General features: G+C 36.9%; 2 protein-coding genes across 2 annotated transcripts in view; both read left to right on the top strand.

The window, feature by feature from the left end:
• The window catches only part of LOC145980924 (TNF receptor-associated factor 4-like), a 480,440-nt gene that overhangs the window by 43,131 nt on the left and 410,751 nt on the right, over positions 1-26,558 (top strand). The gene's annotated exons all lie outside the window — the stretch shown is intronic.
• LOC145980921 (TNF receptor-associated factor 4-like) lies at positions 4,046-5,107 on the top strand. Its single transcript, XM_083114006.1, has one exon. It carries the CDS (start codon positions 4,046-4,048, stop codon positions 5,105-5,107), a length of 1,062 nt encoding a protein of 353 aa, XP_082970132.1.

The following is a 26,558-nucleotide window of genomic DNA, read 5'->3' on the forward strand; positions in this document are numbered from 1 at the left end:
GAATCCCGACCTGGGCATGGATGTTTGTTCATTGTCCATTCCTCAATTTCATCATATCATCACTCATCCCCATCTTCGCAAATTAGCCAAAATGGCAGAAAAGCTAAGTAAAATAAACCAAATCAATGAATCAAGATAAGTAATCACCATTTTATATTATGACCATATGTAACAGCGATGCTCGAGAATGAGACAATCTCAGATTTTCACAGACCTCTTGACTACACATGGACGATTTTGTAGTAAATGCTCTGGACAAGCCCAGAATGCATTGCGTTCTTTTTATTCTATGTTTACTAAATATCACTCATCCTTACAGTAACTCTCACGAAAACAGGTAAAGGAGAGAATTTGGATAAAAACATCGCCAGTCAATAGTATTACTATTGATAATACTTACGTGCAACTAATAAAATTATGCATTCATATTGATTGACTTGGTGTTTAAAGTCCACTTTATGCACAGAAAGGCTAACCGGGACTGGACCTACAGTTTAAAGTGGGATCCGAACCTCTATGTGCCTCCACCGGTTATCGAACCTGGGTTCCCTTGATTACACGGCAACAACGCTACCACTGCACCATCGGGGAGGCCTAGAAACCATTTTAGAAATGAAAAGATTTAAAATAAGAAAAAGTCACAGGAACTCGAAATGAACACTTTATTAAAAAAAAACAAATGGAGACAGAAACCAGTGCAGGATTTTGTTTGCCTATTTTCGTAATGAAGAGGTAAATATGTGATCTAAAGTGAAACAAAATTGATTAAGATATAGTAAGTGCTATGTGATCTTCGGTGAAAGATCGTTAATGCTATCTTTGGAAATTGTTGTGTATATATGTTAATGGTTAACACACCTATCGGAAGCGTGGGCTAACTCAAACGAAACACTGACCATTTATTGTTATCGAATATTGTCACGCAGCCCCGTTAACAGTTTTTTTTTAGGGGGAGCCAAGCCCGAAACCTTCGTTATACTGTCCATATATATATATAATTGTCATCAAATAGATGTCAATTATTAATTAATTAATTAATATCATTAATTAATTTATTTATATATATATTTATATTTATAAATTAGCAAATTAATTCCTTTAACGACTGGTTCAAAATGTCAAGAAATTAGAAGATAGGTAAAATGTTTATAATAAGTGTTCGATATTATTTAATTATTACTTTTTATTAAAAATGATAAATAAATTTTCATACTTTTATTGTGTCTTTATAATGGTGTAAATCTGTTAATGGTCTCTCGAAAGGAAATATTTCCGTTGTAGCTAGAGATTTCAGCGCCCAGGACGAGAATGATTCTCGCACCCCTGCACCGAATTTGCATCCCCCTACCTAGATGTAGCTGGCATAGTTAGACATTGTAGAAATTGTATGTATTGTACTTAGCCTACTCTCTTCCGATGAATACGATGAAAGGAAAACTTAGCATTCAAGAAATGTGGCTAATAAAAGGTCATCCCACACCATCTTCATTGAAGCAGTGTGTGTTATTGTTCACATCTGTAAAATCGATTGCAAATTAAAGAACTAGGTGGAGGAACAAAAAATTAGAAACTTTAAGAAGACATTAGTTTCCTATTAAATTAGCAGGTACATTATTTTTTCCCGACGAAAGGAGATGAGAAATGGAGGAGAAATAACAGGTTGGTCTAATTTCTATGTCCCCAGGGGTCTAGGGTGACAATTACAACCACCTTCGCAGCTATGGCTCCATTTCTTACTAGTCCAATTGGATATAATTTTAAAATCTTATCTATGACTGAAGAAGTACGTTCTTACCCCATGCTGATACCAGCCCTAAAGAGAGAGAGAGAGAGAGAGAGGGGGGGGAGGGGGAGGGAGGGAGACAGAGACAACAAGAGATGTTTGCAACATTCACACACAAGCTGACATCATTCTTTATTATTCCTTCTTTGTATGTGTTTATGATGTTATTCTTAGTAAAGTATGTTTGAAGTCCAAATTAATTGCTTATCTTGATCCCCCTTCCGCCATGGGAATTCGTACCCCGAACGTGACCACCAACGCTCTGGAATTATCCTTATAATAAAGAACATGTCTGAATGTGAATTAACCACAAAAAGAGGACATTTTCCCATGAAGACTGCACATCGAAAAAAGTCAAAGCAGGGAGTTAAATATGGTGAACTGTCCCGACCAAATTTAAATATTTAGTAGTTTCTCATAAATTGTTATAAAACTAAAATTACTAAATATAGTAGCCTGCAGACATCTGGAGTCTGCCTCTTTCCAGAAACAACCCATTCATTTATACAAGAAGAAAATCTAAATTCTTGCAAAATCTTCAAAAAATTATTATTTTTGTAGGTTTGCATTAAAATATTTCATGGCTCCTTTTGGGGGGGGGGCACGTCCCCTTTGCTGAACACATTACTGTCGTTTACAAGGCTTTTTTTAAAGGAGGGGCGGGTCTGGTTACTAGAACGACTAGAAAAGTGAAAGTAACCACTAGTGAAATGACGTAGCAGGTTACAAAAATAATAATTACTAAAATATTTACACAAACATCAGAAAATATAATATACAGTACATTCGACACAAGTCTTCTGGAAATTTTTATCATTTTTAAAAATTAAACAGACTCAAATCGTGGATGTAAGTCAGCTCGCCTGGGGATTAAGAAATATAAACGTACATATCTTCAAAACTCTGTCTAAATAATACTTAGTAGAAAAATCAAATTTGTGCAAGTGAATTTTTTTTTTTTTTTTTTTTGCGAGTGATCATTGAAGGGTTTTACTGTTTGTGTTATTTGCAATTTTACTTTCGGGTTAATCTGTCAGAACAACCGAATCCAAAAAACCAGACAAAGTTAATAATTAGCAAATAAAGAAAGTAAAAACGAAGATCACAAGCTACAAGAAGGTGTAGGCATCATATTCTGCTAAGCTTCCTCGTGGCAACTCCCGCACCATGGCCGTTGGTGTAAGAAGTCATATTTGGGGCTGGAGGAAGCGTGACAACTTTTCACCTGAGATTTCGGCCTGTGCATGGGACCGGTGGCCATCCAGCATCGTGAGGAAATTTGGGAACTACGAATGAGTAACGTCAGCCCGTTACAGAAACATACAATGAAGGGTGTAGGGTTCGTCGTGCTGGTCACACGCCAGCTAATAATTGGTTGGCTGATCTTCCACCTCGGCAGGTGGATGTAAGGCCTGCAGTCGGTAGGTAGACCCTGATTCTCCCGCCTGTTGCGCCACAACATTGAATTGTTGTTTTAAGTCTACTTTTGGAACAAGGGTTAATCGGGATTGGACCTACCGTTTGAAGTGCGATCCGAACCACTATGTGCTTCCACCGGATATTGAAACCGGAGCCCCTTGATTACAAGGCGACGACGCTACCACTGCGCCATCTGGGAGGCACAAAATATCACATTTATTATTATCATCATTTCTCGCGGCAACAACGAATCTTCATGTAGTGAGGAAACCTCAATATGTAGTATTAAATTGTATCTAAACAAATTAATAAACCGGAACGGTTCTTGGCATTTCTGACGAGACTGAACGGTCCTTTTCGAGCACTCAATATTGTTCTTCACAGGAATATGTTAACATAATTTGCAGTGAAATGTTCTTATAGATTGTAGTACTATTGTTAATACATTTATGTCTCCATAGTTCTTAATGATTTGAATAAATCTCAAAACATACTTTCTATTTCTCTCATTTCAGATCAACGGCCTCTTTTCATTTCTCATCTCAGTATTGAAGAAGACGTACTGCCAAGAGACTAGAAAACGTAAACTTTAGAAGAGACTTTTCTCCAGTCATCAGCCATACTGTGAAGATTGAGATTCTCAGGAGCTCCATTACATGCATACAAGGTTTTGCGTCAGGCCGTGACTGTAGCTAGGGAGAATGCCAACAGCAGCCTATAACACCTGTTTGTTCCCTTTGTGGGAAAGAAGTGGAGGAGGAAGAATTAGAAAATCATCAGTTGATCTGCAGAGTTGACGAAGTTGAATGTGAGAATGAGTGTGGGCTTAATCTTCCACGTCAAATGCTTCTCCAACACGTGAAGGAGAGCTGCAGAAAACTAAAAGTCCTGTGTGATCTGTGTAGGGAGACATTTCCAAAGGAAGAAATAGAAGAGCACAAGGGTCAGTGTTCACAACCGGTCGTGGAATGCATACTGGAGAGTGGTGAACAGCTCGATAACTCTAGTTTGCCCGAACACTTGGAAGAAGATGGTTCCAAAGCATCATCAACGTACAACAATCGTGATGAGAAATCTGAAATGTGCGTCCATTCCTGCGACATGTTTCTGAAGGAAGTGAAACCAGAGGATATGGATATTTGTCTGAAAGAGGAGTGCAACATGTCTGAGGTGGAGTGCGTGTTTTGCGATTCGTTCGTACCAGAGGATTCGTTTGTTAAACACTATGGCACTTGTGAATCAGCACTTGTACGCTGTGCCAATAAATGTGGAGAAAAGAAAGTGAGGAAAGATCTTAGTGAACACTATCAAAACGAGTGCCCGAAAGCACTGGTACCTTGTGAGCATTGCAAGGAGATAGTCGAGAGACAGTTATTGGAGGATCACAAGTCAGAATGTGTGAAGTACCCGATTCCTTGTCCTGAGAGTTGTGGCGTTCAAGTTGCAAGAAAGGACGTGGAACGACATTTGGGTGAAGAATGCCAGAAGCTCTTTGCTGTGTGTGCTTACAAGGAGATGCAGTGCAGCTATGAAGGTTTTCCTGCAGGGATTACGCAACACATAAAGGAAGATATGCAGCATCACTTGGAACTAACGAGAGGTGCCATCGTTAAGCTCTGTTGCAAAGTTGAAAATTTGGAAAATAAATTAGAGAGTGAGAGGAAAAGAAATGAAGAAGAAAAAGGCATATTAGAAAATATTCAAATGAAATTAGAGAGCGAGAGGAAAAGAAACGAAGAATTGCAGACTAAGATAATGGGACTAAGACTTGGGAGTTTCTTGTGGAAAGTGGAAAACATAGCTGAGGAGATAGAAAAAGCTAAGAAAGATAGAGCTCTGGGAATATTCAGTCCCCCTTTCTACAGCGGTAAACACGAGTACAAATTGAGTGATCTTGTATCCTGATGGTTCTTTTGATAAAAACAAAGGCTATTTTTCACTTTGCATTGAACCATTGCCAGGAGAATATGATTCTCTTTTGAAGTGGCCTTTCACAAAACTGGTAAAGATTCGATTAGCTGAACAAAGAACACAAGGCGAGGACATTCTTGATAGTAATCGGGGATGTGATCATCCCTTGACTAAACCACAGGAAAATACATTTTATACTTCCCACAGGTTTCCTCAATTTGTCTCTCACGAAGTACTCAATAGCAAAAGTTACATTGTAGACAATGCGATTTTTCTGGAAGTATGTGTGGAATAGTGTTATTAAAGCCGAAAAATATGGTGTAACAAGCATGGTGCTGCAGATTGTAGAGCTTGATATAGTTTTCTGTGTAGGAAATGTATAGTGTTTCAAAAGCTGGACAACACTAACGTTGATTCCTTATAACACGTAATGTAGATATATTCACACCAGGTTTTCTGCATTCTGGAGACTCACAAAGTGAAATATATATATTTTAGTATTTTTGATTACCAATTCATTCAATATAGGAAATTCTAGAAATTCATTAATAGCTCAATTCGGAGTGATTTCTTCCAGATTGTAATTTAAGAAGAGACTATGACTATGACGAAATATCATAAGTCACTTTTTAGTGAGTGGTGATGTTAATTTGTGGTTTGTGTCCAGTGGAGTTCATGTAGTACATCATTTGATGTGTTTGGAAATATTGCGTTTGTGGTCCAAGTCGAAAAGTAAGAATTTTACATTCAATTGCACTGTAAACACTGAATACATATTGGAATCTGCTAACAAAACTCGCTCAACTAAGATAGCGTTCCAACATTTTCAGGTGCCTGAAGAATGGCTTGCAATTAGACAGCTCTAAATTTATGGGATATAACGCGCAAGAAATACCTTGTTTTCCCCTACTCCTCCTAATGTTTTAAAGAGTTTAGTGTAACAGTATTTTCCATAAGACTACTGTGAGTTGCATTTCATAAACTGATAAAAGACACTATAATAGGCACTATAATAAGAAAACACATAACATAAGGGACATACTTTCAACAGTGAAAATGAACATTTTTAAATTTAATTCATTTGATGTACTTTAAGTTTTAAACACGCGCAGACACATACATACTGTATATACACACACATTGGTTATGAAAACAGAGAAATAAAGTTCTAACAAATCTTTGTTCTAATCTTTTTTAGTGTGGCTCAGTTTTGACCATGAATACATTATTTTTCTTCCTATCAACTTGAGAGTGGGCACTAAGAAATTTGAGAGTTTAATCACCCCAAACTTCTTTCCAATTTCCAATATTAACAAAAACCATGGAAATTTAGCTGCTTATGCACACTAATGCTGTTATTTTAATTAACTATAGATGAGGTGGCCTATGTATTATGAAACTTACCGCTTGCACTATGTTGTAATGTCAGATGCAATTATCTTTAAATCCGATCAAGTAGAAATTCACCAGTTCATACACCCTGCGTGGTTGCAGTAACTGCAAGCAAACAGTGAGACAGAAATATCGGATAGATTTGGTTCATTTGATTAGACAGTCCGAACCATGGGCGTAACTTGGGACCTAACTTTGAGGGGGGAGAATTAAACTGGGCTTAATTTTGAGGGTAAAAAGGTACAGTGCTTCCCTGTGCTTAGCACCACGCCATGAAGGCGTATAGGGGGTGTGGGAGGTAACGCCCCACAATTTCTTGATCCGGTCGTGAGTGGGGTTGATGTGATCAGCATCACGCTCCTGACCGCGTTTACATCCCCAGTGTTTCTCCCAGGTACCCATGTCATTCGACGCTGGGTGGGCGCCGGGGCCACTTCCAACGTTAGAAAAGTTCCCGGATTTGAACCGGCCGGGGATCGAACCCGGGACCTTTAGCATGGTAGTCAGACGCGTTACCGACTTTTTTTTTTAACAAACTTTTATTTTATCAGCATATATAGAAAATAGAACTGCTTTCTTACATAAATTCTGTTAAAAGTATTGTATAGAATTTAACATAGTAAGTAATATAGTAAGAGTCCCATTTTCGCTATCTGATACAAGATTTTTGGCGTAAACATGCAGTTGTACCTGTAATACAAATATACGTTTCTTCATATATTAAATACCTGTTTACACTTTCACACCACAAGTATACAATTATTGTCTAAACAACACTAAGGTAGTTTCCAAAATACTCATACATTTTTGGATATTGTAGCATTTTCCATCTGGTTCTTTTTAAATACTGTGAGAAAAAAATGCTATTGCTCTCATACGTTTTACAAAATACATAATATATTGTATTAGCTATTAACCAAATTACTGCATTGTTTTTCTTTTCTGGAAAATATTTGAAATCTGGTCTTGTACACATCGACAAGTTTGAAAGTACTGGGGTGCTGTTCGACATATTTGTCCTAGATATGTCGTTAGGCATTTCCAAATTCCCTGTACTCCATTACATGTTACTATTCTATGTTCGGTGGTGTCTATCTCTCCACATATGTTGCATTTATTAGTTGTTAGTCTATTGATATTATGTAAGCGTTCATTAGTTGGTATAATATCATGTATTACATTGTACCAAACACTATACACAGCTGTATCCAGAAATTTATTAGTTGTTAGTCTATTGATATTATGTAAGCGTTCATTAGTTGGTATAATATCATGTATTACATTGTACCAAACACTATACACAGCTGTATCCAGAAATTTCTTATTTAAATTTTTCCAAATATATTACCATCTGTTATTGGGAAAATGTTTTTCAATGCGGTGAGTCGGTATCTGCAACTGTTTGTGAAACAGTGTATATAAGTATTGAGAGAGTTTTACATCTTCACCTTTTGGCGGTAGCACCACATAACTGAATTCTTGCATCAAACTTCGGGGATATAACGGTCCTTTTTTCAATCTGCGTAGATCTGGCGGATTTTGGGATGGAAATTCCTCCGTCCATAACTGTATCCATAATGATGTAATGGAGTCTTCAATGCCATAGAGCGTATAGGATCTTGCCAGGAATAGGGATTTGCATTTGATCTCAATATTTGTGAGCTCCAATCCTCCTTTTAGTTTCAATTGCCATAGATTGGATAATGGTATTCGAAAAAAATGTCCATACCACATAAACCAACCAATTGCTGAATTCATTATTCTGAGGTATTTTTGATTGATTGGGATCACTTGGGCCGTATAGTTTAATTTACTAAACATATATGTTTGCAAAAACCACACCCGTTGTATCATGTTCAACTGTCTGCTGCGCATTTGATAACATTGTATGCGAATGTCTCTCGCTATCTTTTGCCAATTGGATTCTAACATTTGTTCCTCGTCCTTGTGAAAAATTATTCCTAATATTTTAATTTCCTGTACATATGGTATCCCTATATCTGGATATTTTTTCCGACTGAGCCACCGCGACCTAATTTCGAGGGGGCAGAATTAAACTTGGCCTATTTTTTGTGGGGCAGAATTAAACTAGACCTACTTTCGAGGGCGCAGAATTAAACTGAGCCTAATTTCAAGATGGTAGAATTAAATTGGGCCTAATTTGGAGGGGCAGAATTAAACTGGGCCTAATTTCGATGGGGTAGAATTAAACTGGTCCTACTTTTGAACGGCAGAATCAGACTTGGGGCCAAATTTTGAGGGAAGAGTCTCGAAATGTTTTCCATTCCATAGAAACAGCGTCCAGGATTATTTGCTAAATAACTGTGAGCCGTGGCGTTTGCGAAATTACAAATATTGATTACGTACGTTGCTCCTCAGGGGCCCTAAGTTGTAAATAATAATATACCCGAAAATTTTGGGGGATGGTGCCCCCATTGCCCCGCCAAGTTACGCCTATGGTGCGAGCTATCATATTTTGATATTTTTAAACAGGCAGTTAAATAAAATTAACTCATTTTTAACTGAATAGGCAACATTATATCATTACCTTAATTAAGTTCGACTACGTTCTAGTTGTGTCGCTCAATAATATTGCTGAACTCTAATGTTACTCTACTATTCGACCATTCTTCAAGAAGACATCCAGCTGTGTGAACGAAAGTTTGAATAAACATGAAAGAGAGACAAATTATCTATCATGGAAGGATGGTGTTGTGTAGAGTGCAGCAAGGAAGAGCACTGCATCGTGCCATGAAGGAATGTGGCGGGGATGGCCGTAGGGCACCACACATTCCCGTTCTCGCCCATGCTGTAGGTGGCTTCATTATCTGATCCCCTTCGTAGAATACTAAGTAAATTAAGAGTAGACACGCTAGTTCATTTCATGTGCTTGGAATTTAACTTATGTTAGTTGGAAATTCAAAGCCGAGAAAATTTTAATTGTACTTGATATCCCACATTATTTTTAAAGATCCAGTATTGTAACACAAATTTTATTTTTCTAAGGATCTGAACCTGGATATGTATTACATATTATTAATATAAAAATATAAAGGAGAGAATAGTAAAATATATACTCATTGTTTTATTACATTCATTGTAATTTCACTTTGAAAATACTATCGTGAATTCAACTTTTAGGATAACTTAAGAAAATGTCCTTGAATTTTTTTTCCTTATTTAATTGTTACGTGCTTACTTGCAAATTATATATGTTCATTACTATTATTATTAAATACTCCATATTAGTGGTTCTCAACCTCCCGATCCCAACAATTTTACTTTCAATTTTTGCTAATTTGTCCCAAATGCATATATTAATTAATTAATAAGTCTGCGCCTTTGAAATTGAAGTTTAATACATACGTATATCATGGCATAAGTATACAGAGAATTTGTTCCATTATGTTTAAGCATTGTGACAAATATCAAATTAGAGTTAAAATACTCGTCATCTACAGAATGATTAAATTAATAAATTCAATTTGGAAGTCCAATTTTTTGTTCTGATGTTGCATTTTGAACACAAAAAATTCCTGTTACTCATAATACTTTCAATACAAAATATATTTCCTTCAAAATTCCTGCACATACTAAACAGACAAATTTTAGGAACCCCTCTCGCGGCCCTGTATAATTGAGTACAGGGTCCGATACGGGAACGCGGTTGAGAAACACCACTCAGTTCAAGTGGATCAAATATTCCTGCACGGGTCAAGTGTTGTGACTGACCCCTTCACTTCTAATTTTTTCTGTAAGGTTACTCCACTTAAAGACCGCAAAACTTTCATTTGTGAACAATTTGTTCAAGTTTTATCGTGTAGACGAAGACTGGATGGTTAATTTGCTTTATTTCACTTCTCTTTTTATGCCACTTCTAGCTAATTTGCGAAGATGGGGATGAGTGATGATATGATGAAATTGATGAATCGACGCTCATAAACACCCTTGCCAAGGCCAGGATTGGAACCGGGGATACCTGGCTAACCACTCCGCCACGGGGGCCGGCATGCGTAGACGAAGAGTCCATCATTCGCTACCAAATAGAAAGTAAGCGATACGTGTTATGGTCTTGCTTGCAGAGCTGCTGCTTTTTACTTGCAAAATGTTTCAGGCCAATAATGAATTGTACAATGCCTTCTCAGTTATAAAAATATATTCATTGTTCCACCTTATACAAGATGCGGCAGAATTCATTAGACAGTTTGAAATTCCAAAATTTTGTATTGTAATATAAACTGATGATCGACCACTTACATTGCTGCAAGGTACATACAAAAGCATTTCATTTGGTCTTTACGATTTGAAAATAATGTCAGTGAGATGAGCTCCATTGTTCTGCAAAGATATCTCTGCACGCTACATAACAGATTCCATCGTCTTGCGCAGCAACTCCAGCGGATTGTTCTGAATTTCAGCTCTTCGGTAGTGTGGAGTCGATTTACGTACACCATTTGATTTAAATATCTCCACAAGAGAAAATCACATGGAGCATAAAGGCCATGTGCAGTCACCATTACGTGACATATCTCAGTAACTGAGTCATTGTTCTTGAAAAACCGTTCCACAGCATACGCGCGGTGCTCACTTGACCAGACCTCCATGTCTTTTGAAGGCTTTGAGCTGCTTCACTAAATAACGAGTGAAACAGCACGCTATCCATGGCAGACGTGAATAGCGCTAATTTCAAACTGTCTAATGAATTCTGCCACTCCTTATACAAGCAATAGCAGGGTTCACACTGCAGTGACAGGGGTCTCTTCATTTTGTAAGAAAGCTTTCACCGCGGATGCACTACTAACAGACCGAGGCGACACGATGCAAGACACTGAGAAAACCACCCAGTCCAAACGACGCGTCGGGCTGGTCTTCTCAATTCTGTTCGAAATGTTGCATTGGTTACTGATGGTCGGTTTCCAAGAGACACGTGTCGACTGTCGCCTCGATCTGAAATCTCCCTTAAGCAAGCCATCCATTGACAAAGAAAACGAGAGGGAAATGCTCCCAGCCCATTGGTGAGACCCTGCGACCGACAAAAACTGGAGTCAGATAATGGTACTAAGACATGGGAGTTTCTTGTGGAAAGTGGAAAACATAGCTGAGGAGATAGAAAAATCTAAGAAAGATAGAGCTCTGGGAATATTCAGTCCCCCTTTCTACAGCGGTAAACACGAGTACAAATTGAGAGTGATCTTGTATCCTGATGGTTCTTTTGATAAAAACAAAGGCTATTTTTCACTTTGCATTGAACCATTGCCAGGAGAATATGATTCTCTTTTGAAGTGGCCTTTCACAAAACTGGTAAAGATTCGATTAGCTGAACAAAGAACACAAGGCGAGGACATTGTTGATAGTAATCGGGGATGTGATCATCCCTTGACTAAACCACAGGAAAATACATTTTATACTTCCCTCAGGTTTCCTCAATTTGTCTCTCACGAAGTACTCAATAGCAAAAGTTACATTGTAGACAATGCGATTTTTCTGGAAGTATGTGTGGAATAGTGTTATTAAAGCCGAAAAATATGGTGTAACAAGCATGGTGCTGCAGATTGTAGAGCTTGATATAGTTTTCTGTGTAGGAAATGTATAGTGTTTCAAAAGCTGGACAACACTAACGTTGATTCCTTATAACACGTAATGTAGATATATTCACACCAGGTTTTCTGCATTCTGGAGACTCACAAAGTGAAATATATATATTTTAGTATTTTTGATTACCAATTCATTCAATATAGGAAATTCTAGAAATTCATTAATAGCTCAATTCGGAGTGATTTCTTCCAGATTGTAATTTAAGAAGAGACTATGACTATGACGAAATATCATAAGTCACTTTTTAGTGAGTGGTGATGTTAATTTGTGGTTTGTGTCCAGTGGAGTTCATGTAGTACATCATTTGATGTGTTTGGAAATATTGCGTTTGTGGTCCAAGTCGAAAAGTAAGAATTTTACATTCAATTGCACTGTAAACACTGAGAACATATTGGAATCTGCTAACAAAACTAACTGCTACTTTCAACAGTAAAAATGAAAATTTTTAAATTTAATTCATTTGATGTACTTTAAGTTTTAAACACGCGCAGACACATACATACTGTATATACACGCACATTGGTTATGAAAACAGAGAAAAAAAGTTGTAACAAATCTTTGTTCTAATCTTTAGTGTTGCACAGTTTTGACCATGAATACATTATTTTTCGTCCTGTCAACCTGAGTGTCCGTTTAGGCGGCACTGACGAGGGGACATTAATTATTATTTATTATTTGAGCAACATTAAAAGTTAAAATTTTACCGCAAATATGGATAATATGTGTATTGACACCAGACGCACAACCACGTAATTTTGTCTAGTTGGGGGTGGGGGGTAAGTACCAGGATAAACGTGTGAATAATAATAATAATAGTAGTAGTAGTAGTAGTGTCAAATACATTATTATCCTCGTAAATCACGCAAAAAAGTGGGTAGAAATCGTTGATAAAGCATTTGTGTTGGAATAAACAATTTCAAATATTTTTCAAACACGTTCAATTTCACATAACCTAATGATGGAAAACAAGCACACAAATTGTATTTTTGAAAGACAGAAAATCCGTGACGAATACAATTCTTTTGTACATATGACATGTATAACTTTCATGTAAGGCATAATATGCTTTACACATATGCAACATGGAGCGACGTAAAATAAGAAAATATGCAAGATGTTAACACTAAATTGTGTACGTATTCAAAGTTTCTTTAATACACACCGGCGCGCGCGCACGCACCCACGGACGCGCCCATACACACATATATATATACATATTATTTAAATATATTACATGATCAATTTATCCGCCTCATAACAAACCAACAACAAAAATGGTACAATTTGTGTGTGAAATGCGCGCGCTTAATTTCCTTAAAACAATTGTTAATTCGTTTGACAAAACTATTTAGCAACAACAGTGTGATATAGTTGGTCCTATTCTCTCAGGTAATTTACAGTGCATTACAATGCATTGCGAGCGAAGCGATCAAGAAAATTTTTAGATCCAGATTTTTGCTAACTGAAAACAATATTGATGTATTATTGCGCGATGGCATTCTCTTATATATTTCTTTCACTTAGATCCTTCGGCTCCCAGGGCCGACTACCGCCGCCCCTAGCTACGGCTCTGAACTTGACGAAACTCTAAGATAAGCAGATATTGCGAGCGAGACGAGCAGGAATATTTTACAAAATGTAATTTTATTTTATAAAATTTGAAATCGAAGGTAGCGGGCAATTGCCCTTTCTGTGCCGCCTTGCAAATCTGGTATTCGTTAAACAATCGGTAAGTGACAATTAATAATAAGTAATATGTATAAATTCTGCTGTAGTCAAAATGAGCTACAAAATTGTTACTATCTATGTTTTCTCAAACCGGAAACAATGAGTTTAACAAGTCGCAAACACTTCCAAAATATTATTAACTTTTAACATTTTGCCAATACTAGTAACTCTAACAAACCTAAAAACGTACGAGCGTACCGAGGAAAAACAAATGATAAAATTTTAGATATAAATTGATCATTTAGACCGACTTATTAGTGTGAATTTTGAATTCGACGTTGGGGGGGGGGGGATTTACCATTCTTTGCCCTCCCTGCGAATGCCCTTGGGGAATGAGTGAGTGTCTGTAGTGGCGGATAAAAATCAGTAAGCATACATGCACAATTCTATTTATAGGAAAGAAATGTAATGAAAAATCAAGAATTGCCTACCAGAAAACATAATAAGTAAATTTGAAGTCTTTGTATGGAAGTACAATCATGTACAGTCTCGGACACTTCTGCGTTGTAGCTATTCCATTGAAAGTAAATTAGGCCATTACAGCCCAGATGTTTCCCTGACTGTACTACGACACAGTGGCGGCTCGTCGTCTGGCTCTATGGGTGTGCACTTCAGTGTATCGTCCAGAAGTGTTATACCACCCCTGTGAAATACTCACATCCGTTTTTGCGTACGTAATGAAGCTTAATATATTGGCAACCCAAGTTTTGATCACCTTTCACTGAAAATGGGATTATGACAGAGTTATACGTATTTCATGATTCTTTTTCACACGTATTTTTTTACAAATTTCAAATATTTCGGAAATTATCCAGCCAATCACGAGAAGAGCGATGTTATTGTGCAGTATGTAATTCAGCATTCGATAACCTGACAAAATCACTCAAAGCATAGAAATACTGATCTAGAATATCAATACTATCGTCGAATTGCAAAATATTTCGTAAGAACTTTCTTCCCCGCTCTGCTGATATTAATGAACAAGGAGAATAATAACATTGGCGTACACCAAAGAAGCCGATCCAATTACCACGTGGAGGAAATCAGCTGTAATCTATCTAGCTGTTAATCAAGATAATAATAAATGTTAAAGCAAATAATAGTACTCACTAAGTTCACACTACCCTGCTTCATAATCGTACTTCAGAATTTTCCTTCTCTTCCGCCGTATCCATATATACTGCAGTTGCCACAGGCTTTGTAGTTAACTTCCCTCCAAAAATTCAATAACGTAAAGTCTGCTATCGCTATGTACAGTTTCCCATGAAATCAAACACTTTGCACTGAAACAGGAACGACCTTTCGACAGCGTTAAATAATTTTGTAAGGCAGTAACAGCCACACAATACAAAACAGGTGACTATTTGATGCACGCTCCCTCCCCGCGGGTTGGCTACTGAGCCACAGAAACCGTTTATTTTTAAGGTGCTCAAAACACCCGTTTTGGTTTCAGTTGCCCTCTCCTCCTTTTCTTCCCCTGTTATGCTCGGGACAATATACCATCGAAATTTCCCTTTCATAAAAATAAAAGAATCCCTCAATTTGCGATGATGTATGGGTTGCATCGACTCCGTCACACGATCTCCAATGAAATGGGTTTGCAACACTACATTTGCTAACACACCGATCGCTGTGTTCCCGGCCTTCCTAAATGATGCAACCTCCCCTCACACGGCGCTCAAGCCAAAACACCCAATCAGCGTCCTCTACGCGACTGCTGCAACAGCGTCATAACGAGCGAAACTACCATTGTGTTCCAGCCCCGATTGCGGCCTGGTCTACGAGGGTTGATATCACGGATCGCAGACTTCTCCACCATCTCTCTTGGTGGAGCGGCGTGGGAACACTTGATGTTTCGAAGGAGATAGAGTTCAATAAATAAGTATAATGATAATGATTTACATTACAGATTTATTTGGGTGTGCACGTGCGAATGTGCGAATAGGCAGAAGCCGCTGCTGCTACCACACACTTAGAAATTACATATGAAATAGTAGATATCACATATACTTAAAAGCGATGAAGAGGAAGAAAAAATGTTTTGTAACAAATTGGAAGTTTGTTCCTGCATGAGTTTGTCTTCCCTCAGTGACTCTTACAAATCACGTAGCAATGTAGTCGCATGAAAGAGACAGTCGATTCGGCGTCACTTTTCCCTAAAACTATTTCTATCTTGAATATCGTCTTTCGTCGGACTACTCTTAGATTTTGTTATTCCTACTACTTACTTTAATGTTTGCCCCCTCTTGCATGTTTTCCCTGTAATTTATTTCCGTCTAAGGGGGCAATGCCCCCTGATCGCACCGTGGTTACGTCACTACAGTCAACCATACTTTGCAATAAGCTGTATATTTTAGTCGAATGTCATATTTTTGTTCATATTATTATTTTTATTTCACTAAAGAATCATTTGTAGGAAATTCGTAGGACGCCATTTACAAATGCAAATGCATTCAAGAATATTGTTCATCAAGGTCACGATATCTGCGCACATTTTGAAAAGCATATCAAGCAATTCATTCAAAGGAAAAGGTCACATTTTTTTAAAAAAAAATCACAACGCCAAGTATTACGCGTATGATTTAACATTACGGGCAATTGGGACCAACGCGCCAGGAAGTTGGCCGCCGCTGCAGATCTAGGGTTGCCAGACATTCCTCTTTTATCTTCAACTTTGCTCCTTCTAATTGAAGTAATATTCAGCATTAAACCATCTCGTTTGTGAACTTAATAAGTAGTTAGTTTACACATTTAAACTGAAATCCGTTTCGTTATACCTCCCGTGAAGCATTGTTGAAACAACACGGGAGTCGATTCTCTTGGTTCTCTTCCGACTGCGGCAAACATAAGAGTCAGACGCAGTGGCAATCATGCCAGCGTAAGCTTCGGCCGGCTGGGGACAGAAATTTTATCGAACTGGCTCTCTGTATGCGCTCCGTGGTTTGGTTAGGCGTCGGGAGAGCTTACGAAGCGACACAACTGTCTGAAACTCACATTGCAGGCGCAATTGTTGTTGCTCGCTTATTATGTTCGTCTGAGGGTGCAATGTAATTTCTCTCTGTTTTAAAGGCAATTTATTATTTGTAGTGGACCCTGAAAAACAAAGTATATGGAAACAATCCCCGCACTGTAGATGAACTGAAAGACAATATAAGAACAGAACGTACAAGAATTACAGAAGAGGAACTTAGCGTGTTAATCAAAATGTCATCAAAAGATGCCGGGAATGAGTAAATGCAGTTGGCCACCACTCTGAACAACTCTTATAACACAGTTAGTACGCGTTATGTAATAATTGTCTTCGTGCTAAGGATATGTGCGTAAAAATAAGAGGGGCGTTACGGGAAGAAAATGTCGGCATCTGCGTCATGCCTCGCCGTCCTGCAATCACGCGCTATCTCGGCCTAGAGCCAAACTGAACGCACTGTTGAGACAGTTTCGCCTAAGCTTGAATTCTCAAGCTCATTACTTTATCTAATTGAAGACTAAAATTGGTAAACGCTGTATGTACCACAATAATTCAAACACCGTTTTCCACGTTAAACTGTGAAATGTGCCATGCTTGGTAATGTGATAAACGTGAAAAGTGACTGGCAGCTCTCTAATTAGTTCAAAGGGCGTGTAAAGAGGTCACTAGTGTGAACGTTCTTACGGGCTGATGTGCGGAACGATGCGATTTCCCAACACTTTCGCTTTTGGCACTTACAACGTTTACCACTTTTAGTCCTCAATTACTGTTAAGAGAAAGAAACAACGTACTGGTGGAGGTACTCTTCGCAACATCTTAATTGACCGCCCTGAAAGAAATCAAAGTCCTGAATTCGTAAATTTGGCAACACAGCGCTTCAGAGTCCACAAATAGTATCCAACTTAGCAACAGTTTTTCTTTCTAAACGAAAACGCTTTTGTGAATTTCTTCATTCTTTAACATTCCATGAAGTTAGAAACCCTAAACCAGTAATATAATACGCAATTGAACAAAAATCGTAAATTGGAAGTAGAAATGTTGATTTTTTTTTAAAGATTATTCGTTCTGAAATAGAAAATAGGGGAATTTATGTGCAGTTGGAAACACTGAACTCGTTCTCCACCACCTCGAGAGAATTGAAAAAAAATATTAATGCAATGAAGCAGATTTCTCTCGATTTTAGGCAAAATTACAGTAAAGATAAATTGCACAATACCGGACAATTCTACAAAGTGCGTCTTTTCCCTGATCTGTGGCGAAACATGGTTCGGAACTCCGGCAAAATATTATTTCAACTTAGATCAACTTGTTTTACAGGCTTTCACGTTAGCAATCCCCTGGAGCAGTTGGTTAAGCGGTCGTCTCGTTTTGCTTTTTCGTCAAGAACGAAACATCGTAGGTTCAAATCTCACCCACTCCTGATTCTTTTCTTTTATTTATTATTGTTATTTACATAGTACGAAGTGTTGTAATAATGTAATATAAGATTACATTAAATCACTGTAAATATTTATGCGATGCATACCTCGGAAATGTTTCTATTCATCTTCATTTTTCAGTGATTGGCAGGATTTGTGGCAAGACCTTTCTTTTCATTTAGCTGTCACACAGATTAAAGCGATAATAGTGCCCAGAAAAAGAACCTCAAAGTAGTCTTCACACAAAGTATTTTAATCCATTGCCAAACATTTCAGTTAGGAATGATATTATGCTTTTCCATTGATCGTACTTTCGATTCATAGTGAATTTGCTAAAGGACCATGTCAAGAAATCTAAATATGTAAGTTTTACTAGTAAATGCATTTAAAATGCACGAAACAACAGGGGAGGAGAAAAATAAACCTCAAAAATAAGTAAAAAATGCAAAAAAAACCTGTTAAGAATACTGAGAAATAAACTAAAAGCCAAAAAAGGCTGAAAAATGCAAAATAAATGTAAAATAGGAAGTGTTTTCAGGCTCTAACTGAAGGGAAACGGACATGATATCAGTTTTGGCATTGTTTTTAAGGGTGAGAAAAGAAGTTTATTTTTTCTCAACTTCCGGACCCTAATTACTAATTATGACCATTGAAAAAGGCGGAGGGAAGGAGTCGGCTTACTTAAATTTTTCTTGCTGAAGGATTGTATCGTCCCATATCTCCACTTTCTAATACAGAAAAAAATCAAGTTCATATTTCGAAAATGACTTGCATTTTTCCACCACGAAAATATGTTTTCATAGTTTGAAGTTCGTTAGTATTATCTTGCAGGGTTTCCATTGTTTTATTTTCACACATATTTTATATTTCATACAATGAATATCCCATTCCTCTCTCTTTTCATACAGTCTTTGGAAAAAAGCTGAAGTTTCTTGGCAACCGCTTCTGGTTCAAATTACTCCTTTTCACTCTCCTGTTCCTACCTTAAACAAATAACAAAAGACTTCGTAACTAAACTATTGCTTGTTCAAAACACGGAATTTTTACACAATTTACAAAATATGACAAAACAGTAATAGACATGTTCATCATCTTTCCCTTTCATCGTTTCTAGATTTTTTCTGAATTCCTTTCCTCATGAAAATTGCCATGAATTGTGAATTGGTTTCTTGAAACTGGTAGCTAATCATAACATGACCTACCTGGAGGAAAGGTAGCGTGCTTGATTCTCACGAGGGAGGTCGTAGGTTCGATTCTCCACCTAGGCAGGATTTTTATCAGGAGTTTATCGTTGGATGTAAAGTTTATCCACCATGCTAAGAAGTTAACATTGGTCTCTGTATTTCACGAGGTGAAAGGAAATAGTAAGATAAAGTTGTTTCGATGATAGCAGGAAGTCATATGCCACGTGGAATGCCCAGAATCAAGTTACGTAGAGCTAAGTCTGCAATTGTGGTATCGAATATTGCAAAGTTAGTGGGGAAAGTTTGTTATATCTGATACTTGTACTTTCTGTTCAAAGAAGACATACATTTTAGATAAAAAGGCAGTGACGAATTAACGATCATTATGAGGTTTTGAATTTTTTTTTTTGTTACTCACTATATAAATACTTATTAGTAGTTTCTTATCGAATCGGCCTCCGTCACAATAACCATTTACTTATGTTAATTAACGATTTACTATTAGTTTTAGACGCATGGTAACATGGCGGTGAGGGGATTGACAACATTCATTACGAAGGAACGGACATAAAATTACCAATCTTAGCAATTTGAACTCATTAAACGCTCTCCATCGTTACAGTAATGCACTACATCACTACTTAACATAAATGTATATGTTTGTTTTAGTATATCGAAATCAAATAATCAATATCTTAGGTGTCAGTAAAGAACAAACAATACATAACTTAAATAACATTACATTTTGCATCCTGAATACATTATGTGATTTGTGAATTAATCATGATGTGTGTGTTAACACAACATATGAACAATAACTAAAATAAAGTTTTAACTTTAAAAACTATCTGCAACATCTAAGGGGAAGTATGCGCAGAAGGGACGTCCCTCAAGTGTGCATCGGATTCATTTTTTAAATATTCTAATATCAACGGTCTCTGTTCAGCAAAAATATATATATATATATATATATATATATATATATATATATATATATATATATATATAAGGAGAGGGTGGGATTTGAACCCGCGACCTTTCACGCTTGACGAAAAATAAGGAAAACAGGATTTTACCAACTTTTTTTTTTCTTTTTTCTTTTTATTACTATTATTACAAATTACATTTTATATGAACATGGTTAAAAATAAGATACCTTCTTTTTATTCATATACAACCTTTAGGAAATTTGCATAATTCTTTCTATTATAAACAATAGTGTTTTGCATTAATTCTTGTTGTAAGAAATCTTTAAAATTACATGCGTACTTAATATTTGTGCAGTTTAAAATATAGTAAATAGAATTGCTAATAAGCCATTGTACTGCATTCCATTTGGTTTTAGGATAATACTTAAAATCTGGTATTATTACAGTCTGTGTCGTATAATTAGCTGTTGATGTACGACATATTCTACTTAACATGTTTCGTAATTGTTGCCACATGGTACTTGCGTGACTACATTTAGATATTCTGTGTTCTATTGTATCTTCCTCATTGCACACATTACATAATGACGTGTCACTGAATTGAAGTCGATGTCTTTTACTTTTGGTATCATATTTATCATGTACTAATATGTACCATAAGGATTGAACCTTGTTAGTTAAATGTTTCGCCCAAACATTCGTCCACACTAGGTTCCATTCCTTATTGGGAGTTTGTTGCTCTACTTTCGTTGACTGCGTATTTAGGTCAAGTTCCTGGCGATACAAGTCATTGACTTGTAGGTTCGCTATCGTACTTCCTGCTCCCAGTCTGTACACACATTCTGCAATAGAAGGTAACAGATAAGCAAAGTTTTTCGGGATAGCTGCTGTGTGCATTGGCAAGGTCAAGGGGATTTTATCGAGGATCGATCGTAGCACTATCGCTGTGTAGCTATCTGGTTGTTGTATAAGCATCTGTAGATTACGCGTGTTGAACAATGCCGCTTCTTTCCATTCCACGTGCATTAGTCCCAATCCACCTGCCGTTCGTTGTTGCACTACAGTGTTATAAGCCACTCTGAAAACCTGACCTTGCCACAAGAAATACGTAGCTAGCGATCGTAAACGTGTTGCAAAAATTCTTGACAAAGGGAAGAGTGCTGCAACAAACCAAACTTTTGCGAATATGTATCTGTTTAAATAATGCACTCGTGATATAAGCGATAAATTTCTTAACACATTGGTTTTAATCAAACCTTGTATGTTATTTATTATTGTTTCAAAATTTATATTGATCGTCGATTGTAATTTATTCTGAAAAACTATCCCCAATATTCTTACTTTATCTTTAGTTACAATTTCACGTCCATATGTTAAGTTTGTTTGCTTTCCCAGTGGCAACAAATACGATTTTTTATAATTAATTTTTGCACCTGATATTTGCATGTATTCATTTAGACAGACTATAACTTCCTCATAATCAGTCTTCGAGTTAATGAAGGCTGTTACATCGTCCATATACCCATATACATGTAAATTATTTTCGCAATATCTCAGAGATGACAATTTTGTTTGAATTATGTTCAGAAAAGGTGATAACGATAACATGAATAGATATGAACTTAACGGGGATCCTTGTAAGACTCCTCTTTTCACCTGTATTGTCGATGTTAGGAACCCATTAACAAGTACCTTAATATATATATTTCTAGTTAATAGTTGTACCCAACTAATAAATTTGTCACCAAATCCAAGTTTTTGTAAAACTAATTTTAAGTATTTATGGCTAACACAATCATATGCAGATGCAAAGTCAAGCGCGAAAATCGCTGCTTCAGTGTCATTCTTCTCTTCATATGTTGCTATTATATCTCTAGTTATCATTAATGCTTGGTGTATGGTGCCAACACTTGGCATTCCATATTGTGTGTTACCTACTAACAATGACATATATGGTTCTAACCTATTTGATATTATTTTTGTTAAGATTTTATACTCAACATTCATTAGATTAATTGGTCTGTATTCATTAATTGTTATCGGTCTCTTTACCTTAGGTATTAAAACAGTCACTCCAGTACTACAATTTTTTCCTATCTTAATTTTGTGAAATACCTCTTGAACCCACTTGGTTACTGTGGGTCCTATAGTAGGCCATATCTTTTTGTAACCTTCACTTGTAATACCATCGATACCTGGTGATACATTTCCACGTAAACTGAACACCGCTTTAGTTATTTCATCCTGAGTAAACTCTTTTTCTAATATATTTCTATCTTCATCCTGAAGTATTGTGGGTATATTATTTATTATTATGTTTCCCTCTATTATGTCGATCGTTTCTGTTTCAAATTTTTGTTGAAAATGTTCCTTTATTACTTGTTGTATTTCAGATTGCATTATAATTTCTTTCCCATGTTTGTTTTTAATTTTGTTTATAATTTTTCTCTGACCTCTATTTCGTTCTTGTTTTATATGATATAATGTGGTTGTTTCTCCGTGATCAAAGGGCTGTACCTTACTTCTTACTTGAATACCTTTTATTTTATTTCTATGGAATCCTAATAATATCGCCTGAACATGCTTAATTTTATCTTGTACTGAATTACCTTTCAATACTTGATATTTTAATTCATGCAAAACACTATAGTAAAAATTGTACATACTATTTCTGTCTTGATATTTTTGTTTTCCATAGTTTTTACAAAGTTTTTGGAATTCTACTTTAAAGCAACTCTCCCACCACTCCACAAGATTTGTCTTATAAGTAGTTTTTGTTGACCACGTCTTCCATTTTTCTTGAAAAAATACTATGAATTCCTTGTCTTGAATCAATGCATTATTTAAATGCCAGAAACCTGGTCCTCTACAAATATTATCTGAATCTATTTTGATCCTAACTATATATGCAAAATGGTCTGTAAAGCAAATTGGGAAAGTTTGCACATTAGAAACATGGTGCTTAATATTATTAGATACATAAATTCTATCAATACGCGAGGCATGATTTGGTTTGATGTACGTATAACCTTCTTCATTTCCTTTAAGATATTCCCATGTATCAACTAATTGTAATCCATCTATTAATGCCTTTAAAGTTGGGGAGTAGTTGTAACCTGGTTTTTGATCAGTGGTTCTTAGAACTGAATTAAAATCACCTCCTAAGATGATAGATTTAATATTACCACTTAATTCCGCCGCCACGTCTTCTAAAAAGAAGTGGTTCCGCTGTGTTCTGTTTTGTGAACCAGAAGGTGCGTAAAGATTACAAAGTTTTATTCCATTTAATATTGCTGTTATTATTCTTCCTGAATAGTAACATTGTACCTGTTGTATCGGTATTCCTTTACGAATATAGAGAGCTGTACCATGATTTTGTGGAGTAAAATTATTATACACATCATATATGTTACCGTCTTCTAAATATGGAGTTCCAATTTCTTGCAAAAAGGCTATATCCACATATGCTTTTTTAAGGAAGTCTAGTAAAGCTTCTTGCTTAATTTTACTACACGACTTATTATAATTAATAGTAGCTACTGTATAGGTCAACATATTATGAATGTATAATGAAAAACTAAGGATTACATGTATATATATATAAATATATATAGAGTTATAAGAAAATACTCTTTTCCCGTTCATTTTAACTTAATCTTATTCTGGCTATATATGCAATATTTCACACCAATTATCAAGGCCAAACTATCTGTTAAATTATTGTTTTGATTTACTTAAATCACCTACCCTGCGCCTAGATCTTCTTTTCGCTAAGTTCATGTCGCTCACTTTCGCCGCACTTTTAGTCCGTTTTTTTGTACCAGTTACATTTTCCACTACCATTTTCATATTTACACTACTACTCTCACTATCTTCATCAGTAATCAACTCACTATCCACATCGTCTCCCATTGCGTTTTGTTGTTCTTCCTGTCTTTCTGCTGTCGTCTGATCCTTAATGTCATTGGTGCGTACCACGCCATCCTCTACGACTACTTCTCTCACTGATTCCGGGTTGGAGTTTTCTTCCTTAGTTACCAAGCATGGTGTACCATCTTCCTCTGAGATCTTCGAAGCCGCCACTGCCACTTCTGCTTCTTTCGTGGTGTCTTCTACGGGGTTGGTAGGTGTTCCGTCCTTCTGGGGGTTAGGGTGTCTTTCTGTGTGTATTTCAGTTGATTCCAGCCGATTCTCAAGGCTAGTAGAAGGTGTTTCACTGGATGGAACTTCTTGGTATGGTCCTTCTCGTTGTTGCACCACTTGACTGTAGTTTCGTCCTTGCCTGAGCGGAACTCTCAGGACAGTGGGCTGACGAAGGTCGCACATCCTACGTTCGTGACCAGGCTGGTGACAAATCTGGCACGTCCGTTGCTGTCCATCATAGATAACGTGACACTGAAACGAGCGTATTACTAGAAACGAAGGGATTGGTTTTGTGACTTCCATTTTAGCCACTCGCACTCCATTATACACTGGGTATCGAAAGTTGCCCGACCATTGTTCTTTGTCTACACTATCGACAGTTCCAAATTCTCGCAGTTTTTCTTTCACGCTATCATCGTCCATTTCCAATGGGAGATTAAAGGCACGCACAAATTTCACTTCCCTTCCCGCATCTTCTAATGACACTTTCACACTATTGCCATCAGCGTAACGAAACTCCATGTCAGGCCCATATTGTTCTAATAGTTTTCTCATTGTCGCTTCTCTCACAAATTTAATATACACACAACGCAAAATTGTCGGGAGTTGTATTCCCATCAATTCGTCAACATGCAGACGGAATTGTCCGTGAATAAATTCATGTATATCCGTTGCCCTCGGTTTAGGAGCATTCACTGGAAAGCTTATCTTTATCGTATTGAACCTATTCATTTCGTTATTCTTATTTGCCACTATAGTACTTACAAGTTTATCGATTTGTCTTCTATTTTACAAGTCCAATTTTTCAGACGTAGTTAACTCACTAGCTGCACTCGGGGAAACGCACTACCAGAGAACGATATCCGCACGTCCAACACCCACGGCATCTACCGAGGAACTCACCAACTGCTCTACGTTAGCTTCATGATGTAATACTCTTAAAAACATGTTGACGTTTATGAAGACTCCCACCTTCCTGTGTTCCAAGCACATTTTCTCGACAAGTCGTGAAAAATATTATTTTTTGAGAACTGTTCGATATTATGCAAGCTATTGTATATAAAATGTCGCATAAACTCCTCACAAATTTGCTTCTTTCTGCACAAACTTGATGGCGATATCCTCCAGGTGGAGATAAACTGTATTCAGTGTTTCAAACCCCTCAAATTTCAAGTCGAGCCAGCAGAATCGTGAATATTCCTCAACATTCTTTTTCCAATTTATTATTTCGGTTTGATTGTGTATTATAATAGCGGTTTATAGTTTCTAAGTTCATGGAAAGTGCGAAATTTAAAACTTCTCAACGCAGCGTTTTTCGTCTAGTAGAAGGACAACTCAAAGTTGGCTACTCTCACTTGGAGCCGAAGTGCAATGTTGCTAAGTTTACGAATTCGGGAGGGGCGGTCAAATAAGATGTTGCGAAGTGTACATTGCACAGTGATTCGCATTCCACATTGAGGGTCCAGTTCCGATTAGTTTGTGACCACAAATTGGTCCTAAAATGGAACCCTTGTAATTGTCTCGGCGTGAATCCACTTTATGCACAGACTAGGCTAATCGCGATTGAACCTGCAGTTTAAAATGGGAACCCAACCACTATGTGCCTCCACTAGGTATCGAACCAATGACTCTTGAAGAGAAGGTGACGGCGTTTCCGTTATGCCGTCGTGGAGGCGATGTGTATTGTTGGTTGTTTTTGACATCTAGAAAAGTCTTCACATTACATTTCCAATGTTACATTTTACATGCTTGGAGTATATTGTGTCCCCCTCACAGAAAAAAAATATACATCCGGCTTTGGGATTCACAATGGTTAGGCTAATACCCTTTCGCTAAGCATTCAAGAGAGTTAGAGGGGGAAAAAACATGACAATAGAAATTATATTTTATATTTTCATCCTGTCATCTGAGGCGATGTACATTATCTGGATAAACGGCTAAATTAAATAAAGAATATATTGTGACACGTATAGTTAGGTACAGGACTCCCACGTAAGCAAATAGTTAGCGCTATCACCTTTCAACATCTCACACTCTCAAAAATGTCGGTCTTGAACCAGCATCGCATCGTGATGACAATTGGGATGT

Source organism: Lepisma saccharinum, chromosome 28 (assembly GCF_977018435.1).
Source record: "Lepisma saccharinum chromosome 28, izLepSacc3.1, whole genome shotgun sequence".
Lineage (NCBI taxonomy): Eukaryota > Metazoa > Arthropoda > Insecta > Zygentoma > Lepismatidae > Lepisma > Lepisma saccharinum.